This window comes from Triticum urartu, chromosome 7A (genome assembly GCF_056163025.1).
Source record: "Triticum urartu cultivar PI428250 chromosome 7A, HENAU_Tu73, whole genome shotgun sequence".
NCBI classification, from domain to species: domain Eukaryota; kingdom Viridiplantae; phylum Streptophyta; class Magnoliopsida; order Poales; family Poaceae; genus Triticum; species Triticum urartu.
This window is the reverse complement of record NC_141879.1, coordinates 625115296-625139844: the sequence shown is the minus strand read 5'-3', so window position 1 is coordinate 625139844 and position 24549 is coordinate 625115296. Positions and strand designations below refer to the sequence as shown.

Here is a 24549-nt window from a genome sequence, read left to right as displayed (position 1 = left end):
TTATAAGCTCTACATTCACATACAATGGGTGCCAGCTAGTTTTGCACATGCAGAATACTCGAGTTAAACGTGACGAGCCTAGCATATGAAGATATGGCCTCGGAACACTGAGACCGAAAGTTCAAACGTGAATCATATAGTAGATATGATCAACATAGTGATGTTCACCATGGAAAACTACTCCATCTCACGTGATGATGGGACATGGTTTAGTTGATATGGATCACGTGATCATTTACATGACTAGAGGGATGTCTATCTAAGTGGGAGTTCTTAAGTAATATGATTAATTGAACTTTAATTTATCATGAACTTAGTACCTGATAGTTTTTGCATATGTATGTTGTTGTAGATCAATGGCCCATGCTACCGTTCCCTTGAATTTTAATGCGTTCCTAGAGAAAGCTAAGTTGAAAGATGATGGTAGCAACTACACGGACTGGGTCCATAACTTGAGGATTATCCTCATTGTTGCATAAAATAATTACGTCCTAGAAGCACCGCTGTAGGAGCAACTCTGGACGTTGTGAACGTCTGGCAGAGCAAAGCTGATGACTACTCGATAGTTCGGTGTGCCATGCTTTACGGCTTAGAATCGGGACTTCGAAGACGTTTTGAACGTCATGGAGTATATGCGATGTTCCAGGAGTTGAAGTTAATATTTCAAGCAAATGCCCGAGTTTAGAGATATGAAGTCTCCAGCAAGTTCTATAGCTACAAGATGGAGGAGAATAGCTCAGCTAGTGAGCATGTGCTCAGAATGTCTGGGTACTACAATCGCTTGAATCAAGTGGGAGTTAATCTTCCAGATAAGATAGTGATTGACAGAGTTCTCTAGTCACTATCACCAAGTTACTAGAACTTCTTGATGAACTATAATATGCAAGGGATGACGAAAATGATTCCCAAGTTCTTCGCGATGTTGAAATCAGCGAAGGTAGAAATCAAGAAATAGCTTCAGGTGTTGATGGTTAACAAGACCACTAGTTTCAAGAAAAAGGGAAAGGGAAAGAAGGGGAACTTAAAAAATAATGGCAAGTAAGTTGCCACTCCCATGAAGAAGCCCAAAGCTAGACCTAAGCCTGAAACTGAGTGCTTTTACTGCAAAGGGAATGGTCACTGGAAGCAGAACTACCCCAAATACTTGGCAGATAAGAAGGATGATAAAATGAATGTCGGGGGTTGGGTGCGACATATGTCAAAGGATGGCTTATCATGGTGGGGGCGAGTAGAACGTCGCCGGTGCCTGGAAACGGGGTGAGGCGAAGACATGCACGCCGGCGAATCTTACCCAGCTTTAGGGCTCTCCGGGGAGATAATACCCCTACTGCTGCTCTACGGGTATCCGCATGATCACTACGGCAAAGTGTTTACACGATTGCCCCTTGAGTTGTTTCCTGAAGGTAGGAGAAGGCAAGGCTAGCTCTCTCCTTCCTATATGGTCTGGTCTAGTGCTAATGGATTCCAACCCTTTGCATGGGTGCCCTGGTGGGTTTATATAGGCCTACCCCCAGGGGTACAATGGTAATCCGGTTGGGCATGGGCCCAGCCGTCAGTCTCTCTGGCCGCCGTCTTATCCGCCGACTCCTGGGGCCTGCCAACTGGTGGGCCCCGCCGACTCGCTCGGTACGGAGCCGACAGGCCATGTCCGCCGCGGGCGGGTCTTGTCGGCTGCAGATTACTGTAGCCGTGCTTCTAATGACGCGGGCTCGGTCATGGGGTCGTGGCAACAACTCCGCCGTCTGGGGGCGATCACTGTTGCCATTCCCAGTCACATCTGGTTGATGGCGCGTGGGACCCGGGGGTGGAGCTGGCTGACTCCCGGGGGACGACTCCCAACGAGTTCGATTGGTGGCGCACTTGCCGTATTCTGGGGTCCCGCTGGCTGGTGGGACCCGCTGCCATAAGGTCGTACGGACAAGCCATCGTGGGCGCATGATTCGGTCCACCGGTGCTGATGGCAGGGCTGGCATGGCAACAGTGCCACGCCGCACGGAGATCTCCGCGAGTACGGCGTACTGTAGCCATGCCTGCCTCTGGAAAGGGGCGGGAGCAGGCTTCACTATAGCCACTCCCCTGCCCTATCCCTCTTGATGAGGACAGGGGGTTTGTTGGAGTCGCGGGCCGACTCTCCAAGGCCGGCTTCTCGGGAAGCCGTCAGTCAAGAGTCGGCTTATCCTGAAGTCGTTCCTGGGGCTCGTCTGCGAGTGGCTAGTTGGTTGCCTTCTTGCCGACTTCTCAGAAGGCGGCTCTTCGTCTTGGGGTCTTGAGGGGCGCAGACTGCCCCGATGTATTGAAAGGTTCTGGGACTAGGGTTAGCCTACCCGCGGCCCATTGCTCTGTCAGTAGTCCCCGAAGCTGATGAGGCGCCGCGGACGATCGGCCGAGGAGCCTCGGCAGTTTCTATTTCCGGGTTCCCGAGACATGGATTTTGCTTGACTTCTGTCGGGCCGACTAGAAGAAGTCGGACTCGCCCAATTCTGACTTGCGCAATATTTTGAACGTCGCGGCGGGAACCAAGTAGTGTGCAGGCTAAGCTTCCTGGCCGCCGCCCGTTCTGGGCCTGTCACATGGCAATACGCGGCCGGGCCAGTCTGCCAGCCTACGTGCGTGACGGGACAGGCCTGTAGGCGAGGCCCGCCACTACCGTGCCTCGGCGCCCGAGCGGATCCACTATGGCCCAGGCGGACGGTTGAGATTCCCGTGGAGTTACTGCGTGCAGTAATTTTGTCGCGGAAACGTGGGGGTTGTGGGGTCGTGGGCACAGTAAATCCCACGACCGCCCCCTCGGCTTCGCAGCCCATGAGGCTATAAGTAGGGGGAGGAGGGGGGCGCGGCAGAGCATGCGCGCCCCTCCTTCCCACTACTCCTTGTTCTTCTCCTTCTTCTTCTTCCTCGCCCCGCCGTGCGCCCAAGCTTTGACGAACGCCGCGGCGATCAGCTCACGATGAGTTCTTCTTCTGCTGCCGTGCCTCCCTCGGTGCGTTCCGGCACCTGGGACGGCTCAGAAGTTCACGACGACCACATCGAGTTCCTCCGCAAGACTCGTTGGCTCCCCGGCGAAGATTACGTGCGGGTGCGTCTTGCGCCGAGGGAGGAGATTTCCCCAGCGCCGAAGGAGGGCGAGCAGGTCATCTTCCGCTCGCACTGCCTGCGCGGATTGGGGCTGCCGGCGAGCAGCTTCTTCCGCTCTTTTCTGGAGTTCTACGGCCTTCAGTCGCACCACCTCACGCCCAACACGGTGGTGCTGTTGTCCGCCTTCGTGGCCCTGTGCGAAGGCTTCCTCGAAGTCCTCCCCACCCTCGAGCTCTGGGGGGAGTTCTTCTACTGCAAGCTCGGCACCCAGGGTGCAGGCGTGCCGGCTCAATGCGGCGCGTTCATCACCGGGCGGAGATCGGGGGCCAACAACCCCTTCCCGACCATCAAGCTGATAAAGTTGGTGAAGATGTGGCGGCGATCGTACTTCTATGTGAAGAGCGTCTTTGCAAGGGGCGATTGGGTCAACCTACCGGCCTTCGAAGCCGGCTCGCCGGCTGGGAGACTGCCCAACTGGTCGTTCCGGGCCAAGTCGCTGACGCCTGCGGGAGCCGGCGCCGTCGCACGACTCCGAGTGCTGACGCAGTCGGAGGGCCTGACCGGTCCGGACCTCCTGGCCGCCTTCGTGGCGCGCCGAGTTCTCCCGCTCCAAGGCCGCCCCCACATGATATGCCAAATGAGTGGGCACCGTGACCCGAGTCAGATGTGCACCAAGGACATGCCTCACGAGGAGGTGGCCTATATGGTGAACTACCTCTCGGATAGCAAGCTGCAGGAGGACTGGCGGTTCGGCAAGGAGCCGTACTCCCACGCCAACCCCCCACCTACAGTGAGTTGCCCTTTCTTTCTTTCTTCGAGTTGTCTTCTTTCTTGCCGAGTTTGTTTTGTGCGACCTGACCAGTCGGCTTTGGTCAGAATCCCCTCCTCCATCCACCAGCCGGCACCTCGGGGCCGGCCCGCGATTTCCTTGCCGACCGGGCGGAGAGTGACGTCGACGACCCCGATCTGGGGTCGACGGCTTTGGAAGACGACGCGGAAGGAGGAGGCGGCCCGCGGCTCGGGGCCAGTCTAGAGGACTGGCCTGACGATGATGAGGAGGTCGCCCCCCGCCCCCGGCCAGGAGCCAGCCATCCCGGCGCAGGCTCTTCTACCGCGCCGGGTGCTCCAGGCGGCGGGAAGAAGCGCAGGGCCATGCCGACTTTGTTCGGCAGTCGGCCGAAGAAGCCCAAGAGTTCGGCTGCAGCGACCCGGCGGGACGAGGCGGCTGCGAAGGCCATCCGCTTCCGTAAGGAAGTGAAGAAGCCGCCACTGGTCTCCGGGTGAGTATTCCGTCTCAATGCTTTATTCTTTCTCTGTAGCTTTGTCTGAGTCTTTTACTGGCTTCCCTTGCTTCAGGGCTCCCCTCACTCTTGAGAGGGTTGTCGCCGCCTCCGTCATGGGGTCAGCAGAGACGTTCGCCACCGCTCGGCGGATTGACCCTGCTGCTGACCTCCGGGAGGCGACGGAGCGAACCGCGCAGGAAAAGCACAACGAGGAAGAGACCGCCCGCCTGGAGAAGGTGGAGGCCGATAAGGCAGAGGCCTCCGCCAAGAAGAAACTGGTGGAGGCCAGAGCCGTCGCCGCGACAAAGCGGCAGGCTGAGGAGGCCGTGCACCGCCAATCAGCGGTGTTCGTCACCCCGCTGAACTCTGCGCCGCGGCCTCCGAAATTCACGGGGCAGACTGGGGAAGCTGGCCGTGAGAACACCGTCATGGAGAAGGAAGGCGGCGACTCCTCCATGTCAGACGTGATCATTCCGCCGCCGCCTCCGCAGCCGTCTGGGAGCGCGCAAGGCAAACAACCAGCGGACCCTCCAGTGCCGCCGACTGAAGACGAGGCCGTGGCAAGGCTACTCCTTCAAGTCAGCTCACCAACGCGCCGCCGTCGTGAGAAAGCGACCTCGGAGCCACGCCCCCTGGAGACCGGCACCTCCAGCTCGGCGATCCCGGATGCCGAAGCGACGAGCGCCGCGCCCATTGGGTGGGTGCAGGGAGGCGGCACAGGGCCGCTGAACCAGGCGCTTCTGGACGTCCAAACGAAGCTTCGAGCTGAGGACAACGCCATCCAGAACTGCACCAAGGCGTACCTGGCATCGCGGGCAGCCGTCCGGGTATGTTTTCTCTTTGGTCCTTGTTTTCTTGTTCCTCTCTGTGGGGGCGCACCAGCGCACCAACTGGGTGTAGTCCCCGAGTTTCGGGCCGGCTGCTGAGCAGGCGGCCCGGAACTCCAATTGGTGAGCTCCGGGTACTAACTTTTGTCTAAAATATTTGTCGCAGGACTACCACAACCTCCGTGTTACTGCCTTCAACCGTAACGTTGAAGAGCTGGGCAAGCGGACCGCCGACTTGTCGGAGAGCCGGAGTAAGTCCTTTTTCTTCTTTGCGGGGGCGCGCTGGCGCACCCGCGGGCTGTAGTCCCCGAGATTCGGGCCGACTACTGAGCAGTCGGGCCGGATCTCCCCGGCGACCTTCTTTATTGATGACTTAACGCCTTCTTTCTTCCTTCTCTTCAGAAGCCAATGCTGTTCTTCAACGGTAGCTGAGCAAAGCCAACTCCGCGTTGTGCGCCAAGGGGGAGGAGTGCAGCAAGCTCGCCACAGAGCGCGATTTGCTGGCCACTCAATTGGCAGAGCAGAGGAAGCTGCTTGTGAAGACGCAGAAGGAGGCGGAAGAGGAGGAAACCGCCCTCCTGGCCGAGTTCGCGAGCGAGCGCTCCTCCTGGACTGACAAAGAGGCAATCCTGGCCTCTGGCTTCCATGAGATTGAAGACATTGTTGATGGTGAGTTTCTTTACTTTCTTTCTTCGAGCTGCCGATTATAAATTGTGCCGACTCCCGGTTTTTGACTTGTTTCTTCGTTTCTTCCGTCTTGGCAGACTTCTTCCCTGGGCACTCGCAAGCCGCCATCCAAGCCATCGAGGCTGACCGCGAAGGTCGGAGGGCGGAAGGTGCAGAGGTCGCCATCGATGCTCCCCGAACCCTTGATGAGCATATCCTGAGCATCGAGGCTCGCCTTCGGCCAACTCACCGGATGCTGCGCCGGCTTCAACGTGTCGGTGCCCAGGCGATTACCGCCCTGTGGCCGGACATGCAGGCTCCACGCACCCCCAGCCTGACTGCCGACTGGCTAGAGGTCGCGGCTGGTCGTCTTGAGGCCTGGAAGGGTTCCTCGGCCCAAGCTGGAGCGCGCCGAGCCTTGGAGTTCGTCAAGGCATGGTATCCGAGGCTGGATCTAGATCGGCTGGCCACACTCCAGTCAGAGGCCCAGCCGGAGCTAGCAGCCACGGAAGACGCCCTCGTCAAGCGTGCCATGGTGATCGCCGAGTACACCGACCCCAGCATCTTTGTCCTCGAGCGGTCTGAAGACGGCGAGGAGGTACCGCCGGAGTGGTTTGGGATGAACCCAGACTACGGCGAGGACTCGGCGGAGGTGATCGGCTCCAGCGTCGAGGAGGAAGGCGAGGCGGAGGACGGAGGCGAGACGGAAGCACCAGAAGACGGAGCGGACGGCCAGCCTCAGCTCGACCGCGCCTCCAGCAACGAGCCGCGTGCGACTGAGCCGACTGCCGCCGGAGGCGATCAAGCCGAGACTGCCCAGCCGGCCGCCCCAACGCCTGACGCTGCCGCCTCCTCCGGCCCTCCGAATCCGTCTGCCGCATCTTAGGCTGCCGCCTTATCTTTATTTTATCTGCTTTAGCAGTCTCTAAAGAACTAGTTAATTCGCACAATTCCACCCGCGGGGTGTATTTTGAACTTTTGCTCGAAGATTCGGCCAAGGGCCTATGCTATGTAAATATTTATCCGAATTCTATCTTTTCTTGCTCATTGCTCTTTTGGCTTTTTTTCCTTTGCCGCTTTCCCTTAGTTGCCTGTCTTGCCAGTCGGACCGCCGCTCTGTGGACTGCCGCTGGATCAAATGCTTGGCTACTTTGGGAAGGCAAGTACTTAGCCATTTTAGAGTTTTTTTAGCAAGTTGAATAGAAGGCGGTGAGCCGACTGCTTAATAGTCGGTTTGCGAAAAGAAAAAAGGAAGGCTGGAAGCCGACTTAAGCTATGTTTTATGCTTTGAGTCCTTAGCCATTTTTCATGCGAACGCCCATTCTACCTTACTCCTGCCCACCGTACAGTCGCTCTGCGAGCTGTGGCTTCTGACAGGAGATGGCTTAGGCGCCACACACTACTTGTCTGGCTGCAGGAAGCATTTCATAGTGTAAGGCGGCAAGTCCCCGGGCCGACCTGTCGAGCCCGGTGCCAAGCGGCATAACAAAGAGTAACATACTCGTAGGCATAACTTTTATCACATAGACAAAAGAGGGCAGTCCCCGAGCTCGTCTCACGGGGCCCGAAGTCTTGGTACTTTAATACAAAAGGTAGCGTGGTACATACTGCATCAACTGTAAAATCTTTAGAGGAGATTTGCATTCCATGGCCGCTCTGTCTCTTTGCCAGAGTCATCCCTCTTGCGCGCTCGGGGCTTCTGAGCGTCAATCAGGGAGTAGGAGTCGTTGCCCAGCACTTTGCTGATGATGAAAGGGCCTTCCCAAGGTGCCTATAGCTTGTGCTGGCCGGCTCTTTGCTGGATCAGCCGAAGCACAAGGTCGCCTTCTTGGAAAGATCTTGGCTTGACCTTCCTGTTGTGGTATCGGCACAGGCTCTGCTGGTAGATGCTGGACCGGCTGAGTGCCAACAGCCGGCCCTCTTCCAGCAGATCGACGCCGTCTTGACATGCTTCTTATGCTTCCTCCTTGGTGTACATGGTTACTCGTGGGGAGTCGAACTCTATGTACATTGGGATGACGGGTTCGGCACCGTAGACGAGGAAGAAAGGCGTGAAGCCGGTTGACTTGTTTGGAGTCGTGCGCAGACTCCAGAGGACGGCTGGCAACTCATCGAGCCAGCAGCCAGCCGAGCGCTCGAGAGGCTCGACCAGCCCGGGCTTGATGCCGGACAGGATGAGGCCGTTTGCTCGCTCCACCTGGCAGTTTGACTGTGGGTGGGCGACGGGCGCTAGGTCCAGTCGGATGCCCTGTGTTGCGCAAAAATGGGCCAAGGCGCCTTTGGCGAAATTTGTGTCGTTGTCGGTGATGATGCTGTGTGGTATGCCGTACCGAATTGTGATATCGGAGATGAAAGGTCACGGCAGTCAGACCGTTCAGTTTCTTGATTGGCTTCGCTTCTATCCACTTGGTGAACTTGTCCACTGCGACAAGTAAGTGAGTTAAGCCACCTCGTGCCGTCTTGAATGGTCCCACCATGTCCAGACCCCAAACTGCGAAAGGCCAGGCAATGGGGATGGTCTTGAGTGCAGAAGCCGGCTGGTGCGGCTTGGAGCTGAACTTCTAGCACCCTTTGCATTTTGGACCAATTCCTTGGCCTCTTCTAAGGCAGTCGGCCAGAAGAAACCGTGTCGAAAGGCTTTTGCGACGAGTGCTCTTGAAGCCGCATGGTGGCCGCACTCGCCTTGATGGATGTCTTTGAGAATTGCTTGGCCTTGCTCTAGCTCTACGCAGCGCTGGTAGACACCAGTGACGCTGCGCCTGACCAGCTCTCTGTTGACTATGGTGTATGCTGCCGCTCGGCGTTGTACTTGCCGGGCTGAGGTCTCATCAGTCGGCAGCTCTTTGCTTACCAGGAATTTGAGGATGGGCTAGGCCCATGAGGGTGCTGCTATTTCTTTGACTGCCAAAACTGCGACTTGGACGAGGGAGGCTGGGCTGGGAGGCGGCGGGTTGGAGTCAACAATCGCTTGCTGGGTTAATGAAGTCCCCAGGCCGACTGGCGCGGCTCTTGGGCCGAGTTCTGGAGTCTTCGAGCTCGCCGCCGCAGTCCCCGGGCCGGGTACTATAGTCCCTGGGCCGGCTTCGACTGTGGAGCCTTTGGAGCCATCTGCCAAAATCCTCGTACCGTCTGCTGGGGCTCTGGAGTCGGATCCGACTTCTTCGGGGGGAGCCGACACAAAGATGGGGTCTGATCCTGGTGAAGGCTTGACAGACGGCTTGAGGAGGCGTTGAAGGGCGACGCCGGATGGTATTGCTTGGCGGATAGAGCCGATTCGTGCCAAGGCGTCTGCTTGGTCGTTGTCGTTTCTTGGCACATGGAGGAACTCGCACCCCTCGAAATACCCACTGAGTTGCTGCACGAGGAAACGGTAACTCGCCATGTTTGCATCTTTGGCGTCCCAGTCCCCAGATGACTGTTGGACCACTAAGTCCGAGTCGCGATAACACAGGATCCGGCGAATGCCAAGTTCTTTGGCAAGCCGGAGCCCATGAATGAGCGCCTCCTACTCGGCGACGTTGTTGGAGGTGGCAAAATGGATTTGCAGTGCGTATTTGAGCTTGTCGCCTTTATGGGAAGTGAGGACGATGCCGGCTCCCAAGCCGGTGCGCATCTTGGAGCCGTCGAAATGCATCCGGCAATGGGTGGATTTGGGTGCTGGAGGTAGGTACTGGGTCTCGTCCCAGTCGACGAGAAAGTCGGCCAGTGCTTCTGACTTGATGGCGGTGCGGGGCTGGTAGTAGATGGTGTAGGGAGCCAGCTCTATGGCCCATTTGGCCACTCGGCCAGAGGCATCTCGGCTTCCAATGATCTCGGCAAGTGGGGCCGTGCAGACCACAGTGATTTGATGCTCTTGAAAGTAAGGCTTCAATTTCTTGGCGGTAAAGTGCACGCCATAGCACATCTTCTGGTAGTGAGGGTAGTTCTGCTTGGAGGCTGACAGTACTTCACTTAGGTAATATACCGGTCTCTGGACAGGTAGTGCCTTGCCTTCCTCCTTGCGTTCCACTACAATGACCGTGCTGACTACCCGGCTGGTGGCGGCGATGTACAGGAGCATAGGTTCCTTAGGAGTCGGAGCCGCCAGAACGGGTGGAGTAGTCAGCATCTTCTTCAGCCGGAGAAAAGCTTCATCCGCCTTGTGGTTCCACTCGAAAAAGGTGGTCTTCTTCATGAGTTGGTATAAGGGGAGAGCTTTCTCGCCCAGCCGACTGATGAATCGGCTGATGGACGCCAGGCAGCCGGTGAACTTTTGCACTTCCAGCAGTCGGCTGGGTACCTCCATCCTCTCAATGGCCTCGATCTTTATAAGGTTGCATTCTATGCCGCGTTCAGAGACCAGGAAGCCAAGGAGTTGGCCGGCTAGTACTCCGAAAACGCACTTCTCGGGGTTGAGCTTGATCTGGAATTGGCTCAGGTTCTCAAAGGTCTCCTTGAGGTCTTCCAGCAGTGTTCCACGCTTTTCCGTCTTCACCACCACATCGTCCACATAGACGTGGGCATTTATCCAGAGTTGCTTGAGGAGGCACTTCTGCATGCAACGCTGAAAGGTGGCGCCGGCATTCCTCAAGCCAAACGTCATGGTGAGGTAGCAGAAGGCTCCAAACGGCGTGATGAAGGCGGTCTTCAGTCTGTCAGCCGGGTACAACTTGATCTGGTGATATCCTGAATATGCATCAAAAAACTCAACAGCTCGCATCCGGCGGTGGAGTCTATCACCTGATCAATTCTTGGTAGAGCAAATGGGTCCTTGGGGCAGGCCTTGTTGAGGCTCGTGTAGTCAATACACATTCGCCACTCCTTGTTCTTCTTCAGTACCAGGACCGGATTTGCTAGCCACTCTGGAAAGAATACTTCCATAATGAAGTCGGCCTCTAGGAGCCGGGCTATTTCTTCTCCGACAACTCTTCTCTTCTCTTCTGATTGGCGGTGCAGGGGCTGCCTGACCGACTTTGCATCAGATCGGACATGTAATTTGTGCTCGGCGAATTCCGTCGGTACACCTGGCATGTCTTTGGGGGACCATGCGAAGATGTCCCGATTCTCACGGAGGAAATCGACGAGATCGCCTTCCTATTTGTTGTCGAGGTTTGCGCCTACGACAACGTACCTCTCTGGGTGCTCCGGATCCAAGGGTATCTTCTTTGTCTCCTTGGCCGGCTTGAACGAACCCTCAGCCTCCGACTCCTTTGGGTTGGGCGATACTTCTGGCTGCTTTCCGGCCATCGCCACAACCCGCTCAAGGAGCCGCTTCTCGGCCGCGATTACCAGGGACTCGGCTAGCCGACTGCTCTCAGCCGCACAGGCAGACGACTTCCGGTAGTCGCCGGCTATGGTCATTATCCCCCTGGAACTGGGCATCTTCATTTTGAGGTAGGCATAGTGGGGGACCGCCATGAACTTGGCCAAGGCGGGTCGGCCGAGTAGTGCATGGTATGGGCTCTCAAGGTCCACCACCTTAAACCAAACTGACTCTCGGCGGAAGTGATCTTTGTCTCCAAAGAGGATGTCCATCAGGATCTTGCTGATTGGTGAGCAGGAAAGCCCAGGAACAATGCCGTGGAACACAGTCCAGCTGTTCTGAAGCTGTCTTTGCTTGACTCCTAATTTCTCCATGGTGTCCTTGTACAGGATAATGATGCTGCTGCCTCCGTCTATCAGAACTTGCGAGAAACGAGCAGCTCGTCTATCCGTGGCAAAGGTGGCATCCAGGACCAAGGCATAAGAGCCCGGACTCGGCATCACCTCTGGGTGATCAGCCCTGCTCCAGCTGATAGGCTTTTCGGACCAGTGCATGAACTCTGGCGTTTGTGACGCTACTTCATTCACCTCTTGTCGCTGCAGCCGCCTGCTGCGTCGATCATCAGCCATACTGGTAAATACCACGTAGGCTCCGTGTTCTTCGGGGTATTCGTCTTCTACTGCGCTGACTGGTCTGACAGCCGGCTGCTGGGGCGGAGGCGGAGACGGCTGCCCAGCAGGCGGGGGAGGTAGGAGGCCGTCTCCCTTGGCGATCCTGGTGAGCCAGTGGCACTTCCGGGTGGTGTGATTCGATGGCTTCGCGCCTCTATGGAACTTGCAAGGTCCATCCAGAGTCTGCTCGTAGGAGAAGGCCGGCAACAAGTTGGGCTTGCCGCCTTTCTGTCGCTTGGGCGGAGGCTGCCCATCCGGCTGCTAGGCTTCAACTGTCGTGACCTGCCGGCTGCTGGAAGCCGGCTGCGGGGCCTTGCGCTTGTGGTCGCTCTGCTGTTGCCGTCGACTGGTGTCTCCTGCCGGAGTTCTTGGAGCTTGAGGGGCCACTTTGCCAGTTGCGCTAACTTGAATCTCCACCTTCATGGAGGAGTCAGCCGTGGTGTACTTGTCTGCTATGATCAGCAGCTCGTCGAGGGTTTCTGGCTCGTCGCAGAGGAGCTTGTTCTTGAGGAGGGTGCCTTCTCTGCACCTGGCGGTGAAGTACTCGATAGCCTGCACCTCGTGCACGCCCTCGCAGGAGTTCCGAAGCTCGGCCCAACGCGTGAGGTAGTCGCGAGTCGACTCGTCAGGACCTTGCATGCACAAGGAGAGCTGACGAGGCTTGGGAGGATGCTTGTACGTGCTGGTGAAGTTGCGGACGAATGCTTCGGTGAAGTCAACCCAGCTGTTGGTGCTGCGGGGCTTCTGGTTGTTCAGCCATGTCCGGTCCATGCCCTGGAGCATGAGCGGAACGTATTTCATGGCGACGCACTTGTTGCCGTTTGCTATGCTGACAGCCGTGGAGTAGTCGACCAGCCAGTCTTCCGGCTTCACGGAGCCGGTGTACTTGAGCGTGTCTCTTGGGAGCGTGAACCCTTTGGTAAAGGGCTCGTCTCGAATGCGGGGCCTGAAACAAGGCGGACCCAACTCGTCTTCTTCTTCCAGCTCTAGGGATCAGTGAAGCCGGTCGATCCGGTGGCGGGCGTCATTTTCCCCGACTCCCTCTCGGCGGCCAAGGCGGTTGCCAAGAGTTGGATGATCAACAGGCGATGGGGAGACTCGCCTTTCCCTGCGAGGAGGAGGAGGCGAACAGTCGTCCCGTCGTTCTACTGCTCTTGGGCGGTCGTCTCGGTCGCGCTCTATGGTAATGTGAGTCCGACTGTGGCTGACAGTTGGATCCTTGTCCTTTCTTCATCGGGCGCCGCCAGTCGGCGTTCGAGACGTCGCGCCTTGGTATCGGTGAAGATCGTCGTTTTGCCGCTGCGGCGCCTCTGTGCGGCAGCTGGCCTCGTTCTACGCGACAGCCGCTTCGAGGAGCCGCTGGACTCGCTCCATCATCAAGCGGTGCTCTTCGCCCTCGAAATTGTCTAGCTTGTCCGTCGCCGCCTGGGCAGCTCGAATGTTCTCTGCAGGCGTGGTGTACACAGGGCGACTTGCCCCGAACAAGTTGGCGATGGCTACGCCGTGCTGCTGGACCGCGCCGAGGCGGCTGGGCCCAGCTGGGGCTGGCGAGCCGCCAACAGCGCGATCCATCTCCCGCTGGTAGGCTTCTGATAAGCGTCTCATGCTAGCCAGCTTCTTCGCGCCTTCGACGAGCTGAAGGCGGCGCGCCTCCAACGTCTCCGCGTCAGCGTCTTCCGGAATGGGCGCAGTCAGGTCTTGTAGTGCCGCGCCAAGTGGGTCATGCGCTCCTCCGCCGGGAGGCTCGTCATGACTAATGACGAGCACCTCGGTGACGGTGCTTCTGTCGCTCTCCGCGCGAGGGAGAGGTTCGTCGTAGACCACCACATTAGTGGGGAATGCGTCGAGCGACGCGGTGTCCGAGTCAACCACCATCAGGTCGGTGGAGCCTACAGACTCCAAGTCCACGACAGGCTCGCCGGATACGTGGAGTTGATCGAGGAGGCCCGCGAGGAGGCTCTCGGAGCCGCCCGTGCCTGCGTTGGATGCAGGTTCGTCGGAGAGGCGAACCTCGCCGACAAGTTTGGCGAGGCAGCTGGCTGCGCAGGCGATCTCAACGCCGTGCAGCGCGTCAGCACTGACTCTGTCTGGCGTGCCTGGCTGGCTGCGCTCGCCAGGGAGCAAAAGGGTTCCCGTCCAGAACAGGTCTCCAGACGACGGTGCACCAGGCCCCACGGTGGGTGCCAAATGTCGGGGGTTGGGTGCGACATATGCCAAAGGATGGCTTATCATGGTGGGGGCGAGTAGAACATCGCCGGTGCCTGGAAACGGGATGAGGCGAAGACATGCACGCCGGCGAATCTTACCCAGCTTCAGGGCTCTCCAGGGAGATAATACCCCTACTGCTGCTCTGCGGGGTCTCCGCATGATCACTACGGCAAAGTGTTTACACAATTGCTCCTTGAGCTATTTCCTGAAGGTAGGAGAAGGCAAGGCTAGCTCTCTCCTTCCTATATGGTATGGTCTAGTGCTAATGGATTCCAACCCTTTGCATGGGTGCCCTGGGGGGTTTATATAGGCCTACCCCCCAGGGGTACAATGGTAATCCGGCTGGGCGCGGGCCCAGCCGTCAGTCTCCCTGGCCGCCATCTTATCCGCCGACTCCTAGGGCCCGTCGACTGGTGGGCCCTGCCGACTGGCTCGGTACGGAGCCGACTGGCCGTGTCCGCCGCGGGCGGGTCTTGCCGGCTTCAGATTACTGTAGCCGTGCTTCTAATGACGCGGGCTCGGTCATGGGGTCATGGCAACAGCTCCGCCGTCTTGCGGGCGATCACTGTTGTCATTCCTGTCACATCTGGTTGATGGCGCGTGGGACCCGAGGGTGGAGCTGGCCGACTCCCAACGAGTTCGACTGGTGGCGCACTTGTCGTCTTCTGGGGTCCCACTAGCTGGTGGGACCCGCTGCCCCAAGGTCATACGGACAAGCCGTCGTGGGCGCAGGATTCGGTCCACTGGTGCTGATGGCAGGGCTGGCATGGAAACAGTGCCACACCGCATGGAGATCTCCGCAAGTACGGTGTACTGTAGCCATGCCTGCCTCTGGAAAGGGGCGGGAGCAGGCTTCATTGTAGCCACTCCCTTGCCCTATCCCTCTTGATTAGGACAGGGGGTTTGTTGGAGTCGCGGGCCGACTCCCCAAAGCCGGCTTCTCGGGAAGCCGTCAGTCAAGAGACGGCTTATCCTGAAGTCGTTCCTGGGGCTCGTCTGCGAGTGGCTAGTTGGTTGCCTTGCTGCCGACTTCTCAGAAGGCGGCTCTTTGTCCTGGGGTCTTGAGGGGCGCAGCCTGCCCCGATGTCTTGAAAGGTTCTGGGACTCGGGTTAGCCTACCCATGGCCCATTACTCCGACAGTGAACAAAGGTATATTTGATATACAGGTTATTGATGTGTACTTTACTAGTGTTCATAGTAGCCCCTAGGTATTTGATACTGGTTTAGTTGCTAAGTGTCGGTGTCAAAGCTGGCCGATCTCGGGTAGGGGGTCCCGAACTGTGCGTCTAAGGATCGAAGGGAACCGGAGACAAGACATGATGTTTACCCAGGTTCGGGGCCTCTTAATGGAGGTAAAACCCTATGTCCTGCTTGATTGTATTTGATGAGTATAGGGGTTACAAGAGTCGATCTACCTCGAGATCGTAATGGCTAAACCCTAGATGTCTAGGCTATATGATTTGTCTTAGCCTCTATGGACTAAACCCTCCGGTTTATATAGACACCGAAGGGGTCTAAGGTTGTACAGAGTCGGTTTACAGAGAAAGGAAATAATACATCCGAATGCTAAGCTTGCCATCCACGCAAAGGAGAGTCCCATCCGGACACGGGGAAAGGTCTTCTGCCTCATATCTTCATGGCCCACCAGTTCGGCCCATATCAAATTGTCCGGACACCTGAGGACCCCTTAGTCCAGGACTCCCTCAGTTGCCCCTGAACCAGTCTTCAATGATGATGTATACGGCTCGTTGATTGTCTTCGGTAGTGCAAGGCGGGTTCCTCCTTCGAATAAACCATAGTAGTCTTCTAAACAAGATAATCGAATCCGGCTTTGTATAATAGTTACAACCCCCAACCACAGGGGCTAAGTACTTAAACAAAATAAGTTATGTCTACTGACAGCTTCTTTAGTGAGATGTTACGTCTGGCCTTATTATTATTTTGAACCGTTATTTGACCTCCCGCTTTGCATCTCAAGGCGTGGCCTCCATTGACACGTCCTGTCAAAGCAGAGATCGTGTCCCCTTTTTGCAGGATTCTCATCAATACGGGTTTGGGTAATCCAACCGTGCCGTTCGCACGACCCCTTGGGAATAGGCGAGTTTTAAGGCTGGTGGGGGCGCTTCATATTCACTGTCTATATAAGCGGATAAAGATCCCTTCTTTACCCCACGCCTTCCTCCTTCCTCAGCCTTCCCGTCCTCGAGCTCCAGCGCACAAGCGCTCAGCCCTTTCCACCGCCCGACCCCTCCAACCATGGCCGGATCCGGATCGCAAGGCAAGTGGATGGCTTCCTCCATCACGGAGAGGAACGTAAAGGAACTCTAGGAAGCAGGCTACTTGGCCGGGAACATCGCGCATCAGCTCCCTGCCAAAAAGCATATCATCCCTACTCCGGAGCCCAATGAGAGGGTAGTGTTTATCCCTCACTTTCTCCATGGACTAGGGTTTCCCCTCCACCCTTTTGTCTGCGGCCTCATGTTCTATTATGGGATAGATTTCCACGATCTAGCCCCAAATTCCTTTCTCCACATTTCGGTGTTCATCATCGTGTGCGAGGCGCTCCTCTGTATCCCCCCCACTTCGGCCTATGGCTTAAGGTCTTCAACGTGAAGCCGAAGGTGGTTGATGGGCAGCACGCAGGCTGTGGAGATGCCACGGTGAGCAAGCTTTCCAACATCACCTGGCCAAAAGGGGCCTTTGTGGAGACTGTCAAGATATGGCAGCAGGAGTGGTTCTACATCACTGAACCCCGCGGCGCCAACTGGGCGGCCGCTCCTGAGTTTAGATCCGGACCCCCAATGCGGCTTGCATCATGGATTAACAAGGGCCTAGATTGGGCGTCGTCCAATGAGGTGATGACGCTGCAGAAGCGCATCAAAAATATGATGGAGAAGAGCACCAGCCTTGCTGATGTGAGCCAAGTGATGCTTTTTCGCTGGATTCTCCCCTGCTAGAGCCGGCCTCTCCACATGTGGAAATTCAATCCGGCTGGCCCTCGGACCCTGCGGCGATTCTTCGGCATGACACATGAAGAGATTTGGAAGCTGCTTTTCAAGGCCCAAAAGTCGTGGACGGAGAAAATTGAAGACATCGGCCTCGACTGCGCTCATCCGGCCTCTCTAGTAAGTTTTATGATTTCCGAACATAACTTCAACTCATAAATCAAAGGGTATGCTTAGTCTTCCATTCTCTCCTCAGGGCTGGACAAAGAAGGTGGAGCGGATCAAGTGTCCAGCTCCGATACCCGAAGACCCAACCATTCCCCTGCTAACGAGGATGCTGCTCCCGGTGCCGTACCAGGCGTCGAAGAAGAAGACCAAGAAGAAGGGCAAGGAGGCCAAAAGTGGCCTCCGCCGCAAAGGTACTTCGGACGTTACGTCCGGAGATACCGAAGCTCCCTCCTCCCACGAGGGGGATGAACACGAGGAAGAGGAGGAGTGTCGGTGTCAAAACCGGCGGATCTCGGGTAGGGGGTCCCGAACTGTGCATCTAACGCCGATGGTAACAGGAGGCAGGGGACACGATGTTTTACCCAGGTTCGGGCCCTCTTGATGGAGGTAAAACCCTATGTCCTGCTTGATTTATTCTTGATGATATGAGTATTACAAGAGTTGATCTACCGCGAGATCTCCTGAATACGGTCCGATGATACAGCTAAATCGTACTCATCATGACCGCATGGCACACAAGGCAGGGGCTCGAATCCGTCGAAGATCAACTCTCCGCGGATGTCGGCCGTGTAGTTTAAGCTTCCAAACCTGACCTGGTGGCCAGGGGCGTAACTTTCGATCTGCTCCAGATGGCCAAGCGAGTTGGCCCGCAGTGCGAAGCCACCGAACACAAAGATCTATCCGGGAAGAAAAGTCTCACCCTAGACTGCATCGCAATCGATGATCGAGGAGCCATCAAGCCTAACGGCGACGACACAGAGGAACTCTCAATGAAAGCACCAATGTCGGTGTCAAAACCGGTGGATCTCGGGTAAGGGGTCCAGAACTGTGCGTCTAAGGCCGATGGTAACATGAGGTAGGGGACACGATGTTTTACCTAGGTTCGGGCCCTCTTGATGGAGGTAAAACCCTACGTCATGCTTGATTTATTCTTGATGATATGAGTATTACAAGAGTTGACCTACCGCGTGATCGGAGAGGCTAAACCCTAGAAGCTAGCCTATGGTATGATTGTATGTTGTCCTACGGACTAAAACCCTCTGGTTTATATAGACACCGGAAAGGGCTAGGGTTACACAAGGTCGGTTACAAAGGATGAGATATACATATCCGTATTGCCTAGCTTGCCTTCCACGCCAAGTAGAGTCCCATTCGGACACGAGACGAAGTCTTCAATCTTGTATCTTCATAGTCTAATAGTCCGGCCAAAGGATATAGTCCGGCTGTCCGGAGACCCCCTAATCCAGGACTCCCTCAGTAGCCCCTGAACTAGGCTTCAATGACGATGAGTCCGGCGTGCAGTATTGTCTTCGACATTGCAAGGCGGGTTCCTCCTCCGAATACACCATGGAAGAATTTGAATACAAGGATAGTGTCCGACCCTGCAAAATAAGTTCCACATACCACCGTAGAGAGAATAATATTTCCACAAATCTAATCTGCTGACTTGTTTTGGTAACATGACATTATGCCATGGCCTGGTGATTATTCGAACCATTTCCTTCAACTCGCCCCGCACATAACGCGAGGCAGTTTTTTGACACGTCTTGTCAAAGCAGAGATCGTGTCCCCCATATTACGGGATTCTCATCAATACAGGCGTGGGTAACCCAACCGCGCCTAGGACTCCTAGATTTTAGGCAAGTCCCAAACGGCCATGAGGAGGACGCTTGATATTCACCCTCTTTATAAAGGGTCAAGGTTTTTACTTTTTTTCCTCCTGTGCTCAATCGAATCCTTCCCCCGCCTCGAGTTCTAACACCCAAAGCCCAGGTCAGGTGCTTCGGACCTTCAATCAAGTCTGGATCCAGCCTCCAGGTCCGGTGGATGCCCTCCTCCCTCATGGAAGAGGATATCAAGAATTTGAGGGAGGCAAGATACTTGACCACTGAAGTCTCGCATCGGCTGCCCGCCCGAGGGCAGGTCGTCCCTACTCCCGAACCCAACGAAGACGTTGTGTTTTATACACATGTATACATAAAACGTTCGTACGGGGATCCTGTCTCGGAGGGTGCTTTTGCCGCACAAAGTTCGTACGGGGATCAGCCCTCTAACGGGTCGTAAGTGATCAAAATTTACTTAATAGTAGAGATATTCTACCTTACTTCCGAGGAAAATGACCGAAGCGTTTATCTTGTAGTTCGGATCTTAGCCCTTCTCAACAGAGCTCGTCTTCAGGGGAGCTTCTTCCGGAGATGATGGAGAGCGAAACGCCTCCCCCGGACTCCCCCGATCAAGAAGCGAGCGACCTTGAAGTATCATCATAGAGGGCCTCTCCGGATCCGGTGAGGCCAGAAGATAATCCCATAGTCACCCGAAGTCCCAGCATCCGGCTCTTGAAGGGGGCAGACAAAAGAGTCCGGCACCGTCTGGTATGCGGTCGGACGCACTGAGGGATCGGCTGAAGCGAGCGACCATCTCGGAAGAACACCGTACGTTAATGGGTACAGTGATGGAAAGGATCTTGTCCGCCAAAAACGGGTTGCATGATGCCTTTATGAGTCTACTAACGGGATTTGAGGTACGTAAAATGATATACCTTTGTGATGGTACCACACATTTTTAGGTGTGCCCGGTGTAGATAGTAGCCCCTGAGACTCTGGTTGTCACCGAGAATGGTGGCAAATAGAGGATCATAGTCCTAGGTAATAACCATACCGCCTTTATGTGCAGGTGGTGGAAGCTCCGGTGGCTAGCCGGACTCATGAGTTTGCCGAACTAAAGCGGCAACTGGATGCGGCGGATGCCGACATTGAGCTTGTTAACAAGCGGCTTGACGAGGCACAGGGTAAGTGATATTTTCTGGTGAATGTCACATAGTAAGAGCAGCGTGATGCCAGTATCTTTAATATGTTGTAACTGTAGATGGAGCTGCCACCGTGGAGACCCTTTGGGTGGAACTTGCCCGAGCCAAAGAACAAGCAAGGAGTAGTAATGCGACTGCTTTGAAGGCGGCCGAAGAGTTAAGAGCCGAGAAGGCCGCACATTGCGAGAGCAAATAGAAAATGGCCAAGATAGCTATTGACTTAAAAGATACTGCCGACCCTTGTCAGGTCCTTGAAGAAGAAAACCGAATGAAGGCGACGGACGTCGAATAGGCCACGATGGCGACCAAAGACACCCGCTCTGCCATGAGGGCGAAGAAGGAGGAGCTGCGTGAAGCCAGTGATACTGTGGCTGGGAAGCCCTTTTTGCTACGGAGGAAGTTCGGAGATCCGCGATACACCCCTCTGGATCGGCTGTGGAGTTCGGCAGACGCATATCTGGATTTGACGGGGAGTGTTGTCGATGCGGCCGAATACTGCCGGGATCAAACAGATCATGAAGTGGAAAAGCTATTCTAGTTGAAGTTTAATGCTCCAGAGCGTCCGCTTCCACTAACTGATCAACTTGCCGAATGGGCAGAACTCAATAGATTGTCCGGACTTGCCATGAGGTCCGTCGTAGATCATCTGTGGCCGGAAAAACCGAAGCCGAACAGCTATTTCGGCTTTGTGCATCAATTCCTTGGTGCGGTGCCGCGCATCAATGCGATGAAGAGGTCGGTGTGCATAGAAGGCTCGCGAATGGCCCTTGCCCGTGTCAAAGCATACTGGGCAGAAATGGATGCTACCACTGTTGCGACGCAGGGTTCGGCCATAGGCCGAGTGGTTGCCGAGCACTATTTTGAAGAAGTTCTTGAGGGGTGCTCGTTTGATAGAGGCCCAGTGCTCGAAGAATATTATGTTTGAGTGACATGTATTCCCATTGTAAAAACAATGTTTTATTAATTTTATCAAGGCTATATTTATACGTTTGCCCGAAAGTATTGTGATGCCTCATGTGCGGCCATTTTATGTATACATGTGTATAACCTAAAAGATTGCAGTCGTCGGCTTCAGCCCCCACGCATATAATGCGGGGGTGTTCGTAGAAGACGCGTATTCACACTTAATCCAACGTCTTGGTCCTACTAAGGAGGTGAGAGCGCAGCGAACTACGCAACCGGACTATAATGCTTTAACACTTTCACTTAGCCATAGGAGTTTGACAGTGGGGATACTATAAAGCCCCTGGTGGCGCCGCACTCACCTGAGTTCGGGGTGCGTAGATGCCCGGTCGGGAAGCGGCCCTTCGTTAAGGCGGAGGAATTCTAGGATTCCGATAGGTCATCGAGTGGTTGACCAGTCTCGCGCTATATCATGACAGTCAGTTTTCGGCTTTCTCTACTAAGGTGCTCGTCCGAATGAACCAGGGCACAATCGTAGTAGTTCTCATGGTGCCGCCTTAGCCGATAGAGCGGAAATTAAGGCAGCAAAACACAGGAGCCGGGCAAACCCAACATTTGACCCAAGACATGATTCGAAGCTGATGCATATAAGGCCAAACTCGCGACACCAAACACTCCCTAAGGTATTCGGTCTTTATGGTGTAAACCGGGCCTAAACAGTGTCCTTTGTAAGAAGCCCCTAGTGTCTGGGTACGTGCGTTGTTCTGACGTGGCCACATGCCAAGACGTCAGCATCCTTCTCAATTGTACTGAGAATCCAAGGGATGTGTATCAACAAGAGACATTAAAAAAGGTTGACGCAGGGTCTTAATCTAAAAAGAATCCTTGGGACGGGTCCCTGCTGCACGTCTGCACCTGTGTCTCCGTTGTGCCGTATCCTGGACGGGTGTAGCACCATTGTGATCTGTAAAAGAGAGGAACTTAGGTGAAAAGTTGTCGTGCAAAAAGGCGGGTTTAAAGATACCATCTACAGTTCAAGATGAGTAAAAATTTCCACTTGTCTGCACGCGTTGAGCTCCTTGTATTTGTAAGAGGGGTGTGGTAATCAAACCTGTATGAATTTCATATAGCTGCGCCGAACTCGTCTAACCGTGTCCGTGGTCTTGACGACCTATCGAATGCTTTAGTTGGTGAGGCCATTTTAGTGTGCGGCTGCCAAGGCAGCCGCACTCTCTTCGGCGCGCAGGGATCGCTCAATATTTCCATTTACTACAATGATGCCACGTGGATCGGGCATCTTAATTGTGAGGGAAGCGTAAGGCGGTATTGAATTAAAGCGAGCGAAAGCTTCGCGTCCAAGTAGTGCTTGATAGCCACTTTGGAACGGAGCAATGTCAAAGGTTAAATTTTCGCTACGGAAGTTATCGGGGAAGCTGAATATAACCTCTAGTAGCAGGGAGCCCGTGCAATGAGCCCCTGGGCCTGGCGTTACTCCTCTAAAGGTAGTGTTGCTGTGGCAAATTTTCGTTGGGTCTATCCCCATTTTGCAGATTGTGTCCTGATATATCAGGTTTAAGCTGCTGCCGCCGTCCATCAGGACTCATGTGAAGTGGTATCCGTCAATTATTGGATCTAATACCAAGGCAGCCCACCCTGCATTCCGGATACTTCTTGAGTAATCCTGATGGTCGAAGGTGATCAGTTGAGACAACCAGTGGCAGAACTCCACAGTGATAGGCCCTTGGGCGTGTTTGTCTGGTAGTGCTGCTTTGCTTCTCCCCTTTATCACATGTAACACGTTTACTGTTTTGACCTCTGGTGGAAATTTCTTCTGTTCCCCCGTGTTTTGCTTGCGAGGCTCATCCTCGTCTTCGCTCAGTGTATCCTGCCCCTTATGTTCGGCGTTGAGCTTGCGGACTGCATGAAGACCCAACATTCTCTATGGGTATGATTTGCAGGTTTATCGGGGGTGCTATGGATCTGACATATTTGGTCCAGAATTTTGTTTAAGCTGGACAGTTCATCTCTGCCGCCTTTAGAGGGCAGCTTTTGCTGACCTGGCCGAGAGCTTCTGAACCCGGCGTTTACCGCCTTGCTCTTCGGGCTGTCCTCTTTATTCCGGTGCTTATTATTTTTGCTGCGTCGTGATTTCCCGTTTCCATCTCTAACTTCAGATGTACTTGGGTCGCTGGTGCTGCACCGGGCTAACCACCTGTCCTTGCCCGCGCAAAAGCGGGTCATGAGGCTTGTTAATGCTGCTATTGTTCTTGGCTTTTCTTGGCCGAGGTGCCTGGCAAACCATTCGTCTCGGACACTGTGCTTAAAGGCTGCCAAGGCTTCAGCGTCCGGATAGTCGACTATTTGGTTCTTTTTAGTAAGAAACATGTTCCAAAGCTTTCGGGCTGACTCTCCGGGCTGTTGAGTTATATGACTTAAATCGTGTACATCCGGTGGTCGGACATATGTCCCTTGAAAATTTGCCCGAAAGGCGTCTTCGAGCTCTTCCCAGCTTCCAATGGAGCTTTCGGGGAGGCTTTTAAGCCAGTGCTGAGATGGCCCTTTGAGCTTGAGGGGTAAATACTTGATGGCGTGGAGATCATCTCCTCGAGCCATATGGATATGGAGGATATAGTCCTCAATCTAGACCCCAGGGTCTGTTGTTCCATCGTATGCCTCTATGTTTACGGGTTTGAATCCCTCTGGAAATTCATGTTCCAGCACCTCATCGGTGAAACATAGGGGGTGTGCAGCACCCCTGTATCTGGGTGTTCCGTGGTGTTCGGATGTTTGTTGTGTTGCATCGTATGCTGGAGCGTGCTTGTGTGGTCCATAAATGGATCTGGTTGCGCCGTCCTTTTGATGCAAGCCCTCACGTGGGTCGCGTATTGGCTTATCTGCGGCATTGTTCGCCACTTTATGTTGGCCGTGAGGTCGTCTATCCGGCCAGATGGCCATTTCAATTTTTGGTTGCGGGGGATCTAAGGCCTCCTCGTCAAATTCCGGTAGCAACTTCCGCTTCGGGTAGCTCTTGGTGTGGCGATTACTGTCATACTTCGCTGTTGTGTTGAGTACTTCACTCCATTTGATTTTGAGTGTGTCTTGTGCAGCCTTGAGCATTTGCTTCTGTTTTTTCAGACTCCTCTCCGTGGCAACAAGCCTTTGGTGGGCATTACGTTGATCCTGGCGCCTGTCCGATGTGATGTCGTCCGGACTGTTATCTTCGACGGGGTTGGGTTGTTCGGCTTGATTTTCCATGTTACCATGGTCGGGAAATGGTTCACCCTGCTCTAACGCTGGGTCTATGTGATCGTTATTTCTGCCGGGGCGGGATTTGGGGTGGCGTTTACGCCGCCGCTTTGACTGCTGCTCGGGGGAACCACCCGTCGCTGCGTCCTTCCGTTCCTCGTCGTTATTTTCTTTGGGTGTGTCCAGCATGTATACGGCATGTGATGAAGTGGGCGTCCAGTGCCCTGTGAGCAGTGATTCCACTTCGACTCCCGTATCGTCGTCCATACCGTCAATGTCTTCGGAGTCGAAGTCGAGCATGTTAGTTAAGTCATCGACAGTGGCTACTAAGTGGGTGGTGGGTGTACGGTGAATTTCTTTGTCGTCCGCATCCCAATCTTGCTGAACATAGTTCGGCCAGGACTCTCCTGACAAGGAGAGAGACCTTAATGAGATCAGTATGTCGCCG

The 24549-nt window shown here is 55.0% G+C and overlaps 1 protein-coding gene across 1 annotated transcript; it reads left to right on the top strand.

Annotated features, from left to right (window-relative positions):
* Positions 1 to 4471: 4471 nt before the first annotated feature.
* On the top strand, positions 4472 to 6737 carry LOC147960767 (uncharacterized). The gene is made up of 3 exons (XM_087533540.1): positions 4472 to 4702; positions 5752 to 5854; positions 5950 to 6737. The coding sequence occupies exons 1-3, from the start codon at positions 4472 to 4474 to the stop codon at positions 6735 to 6737; spliced, it is 1122 nt and encodes a 373-aa protein (XP_087389666.1).
* The last annotated feature ends 17812 nt before the right edge of the window (positions 6738 to 24549 follow it).

Bases quoted from the DNA above. Each gene is read 5' to 3' on its own strand.
- LOC147960767 (XM_087533540.1), top strand. From the start codon at position 4,472: ATGGGGTCAGCAGAGACGTTCGCCACCGCTCGGCGGATTGACCCTGCT. The intron at 4,703-5,751 runs GTGTTCGTCACC...GCGGAAGAGGAG, and splicing joins CCGTGCACCGCCAATCAGCG to GAAACCGCCCTCCTGGCCGA. The intron at 5,855-5,949 runs GTGAGTTTCTTT...CCGTCTTGGCAG, and splicing joins GATTGAAGACATTGTTGATG to ACTTCTTCCCTGGGCACTCG.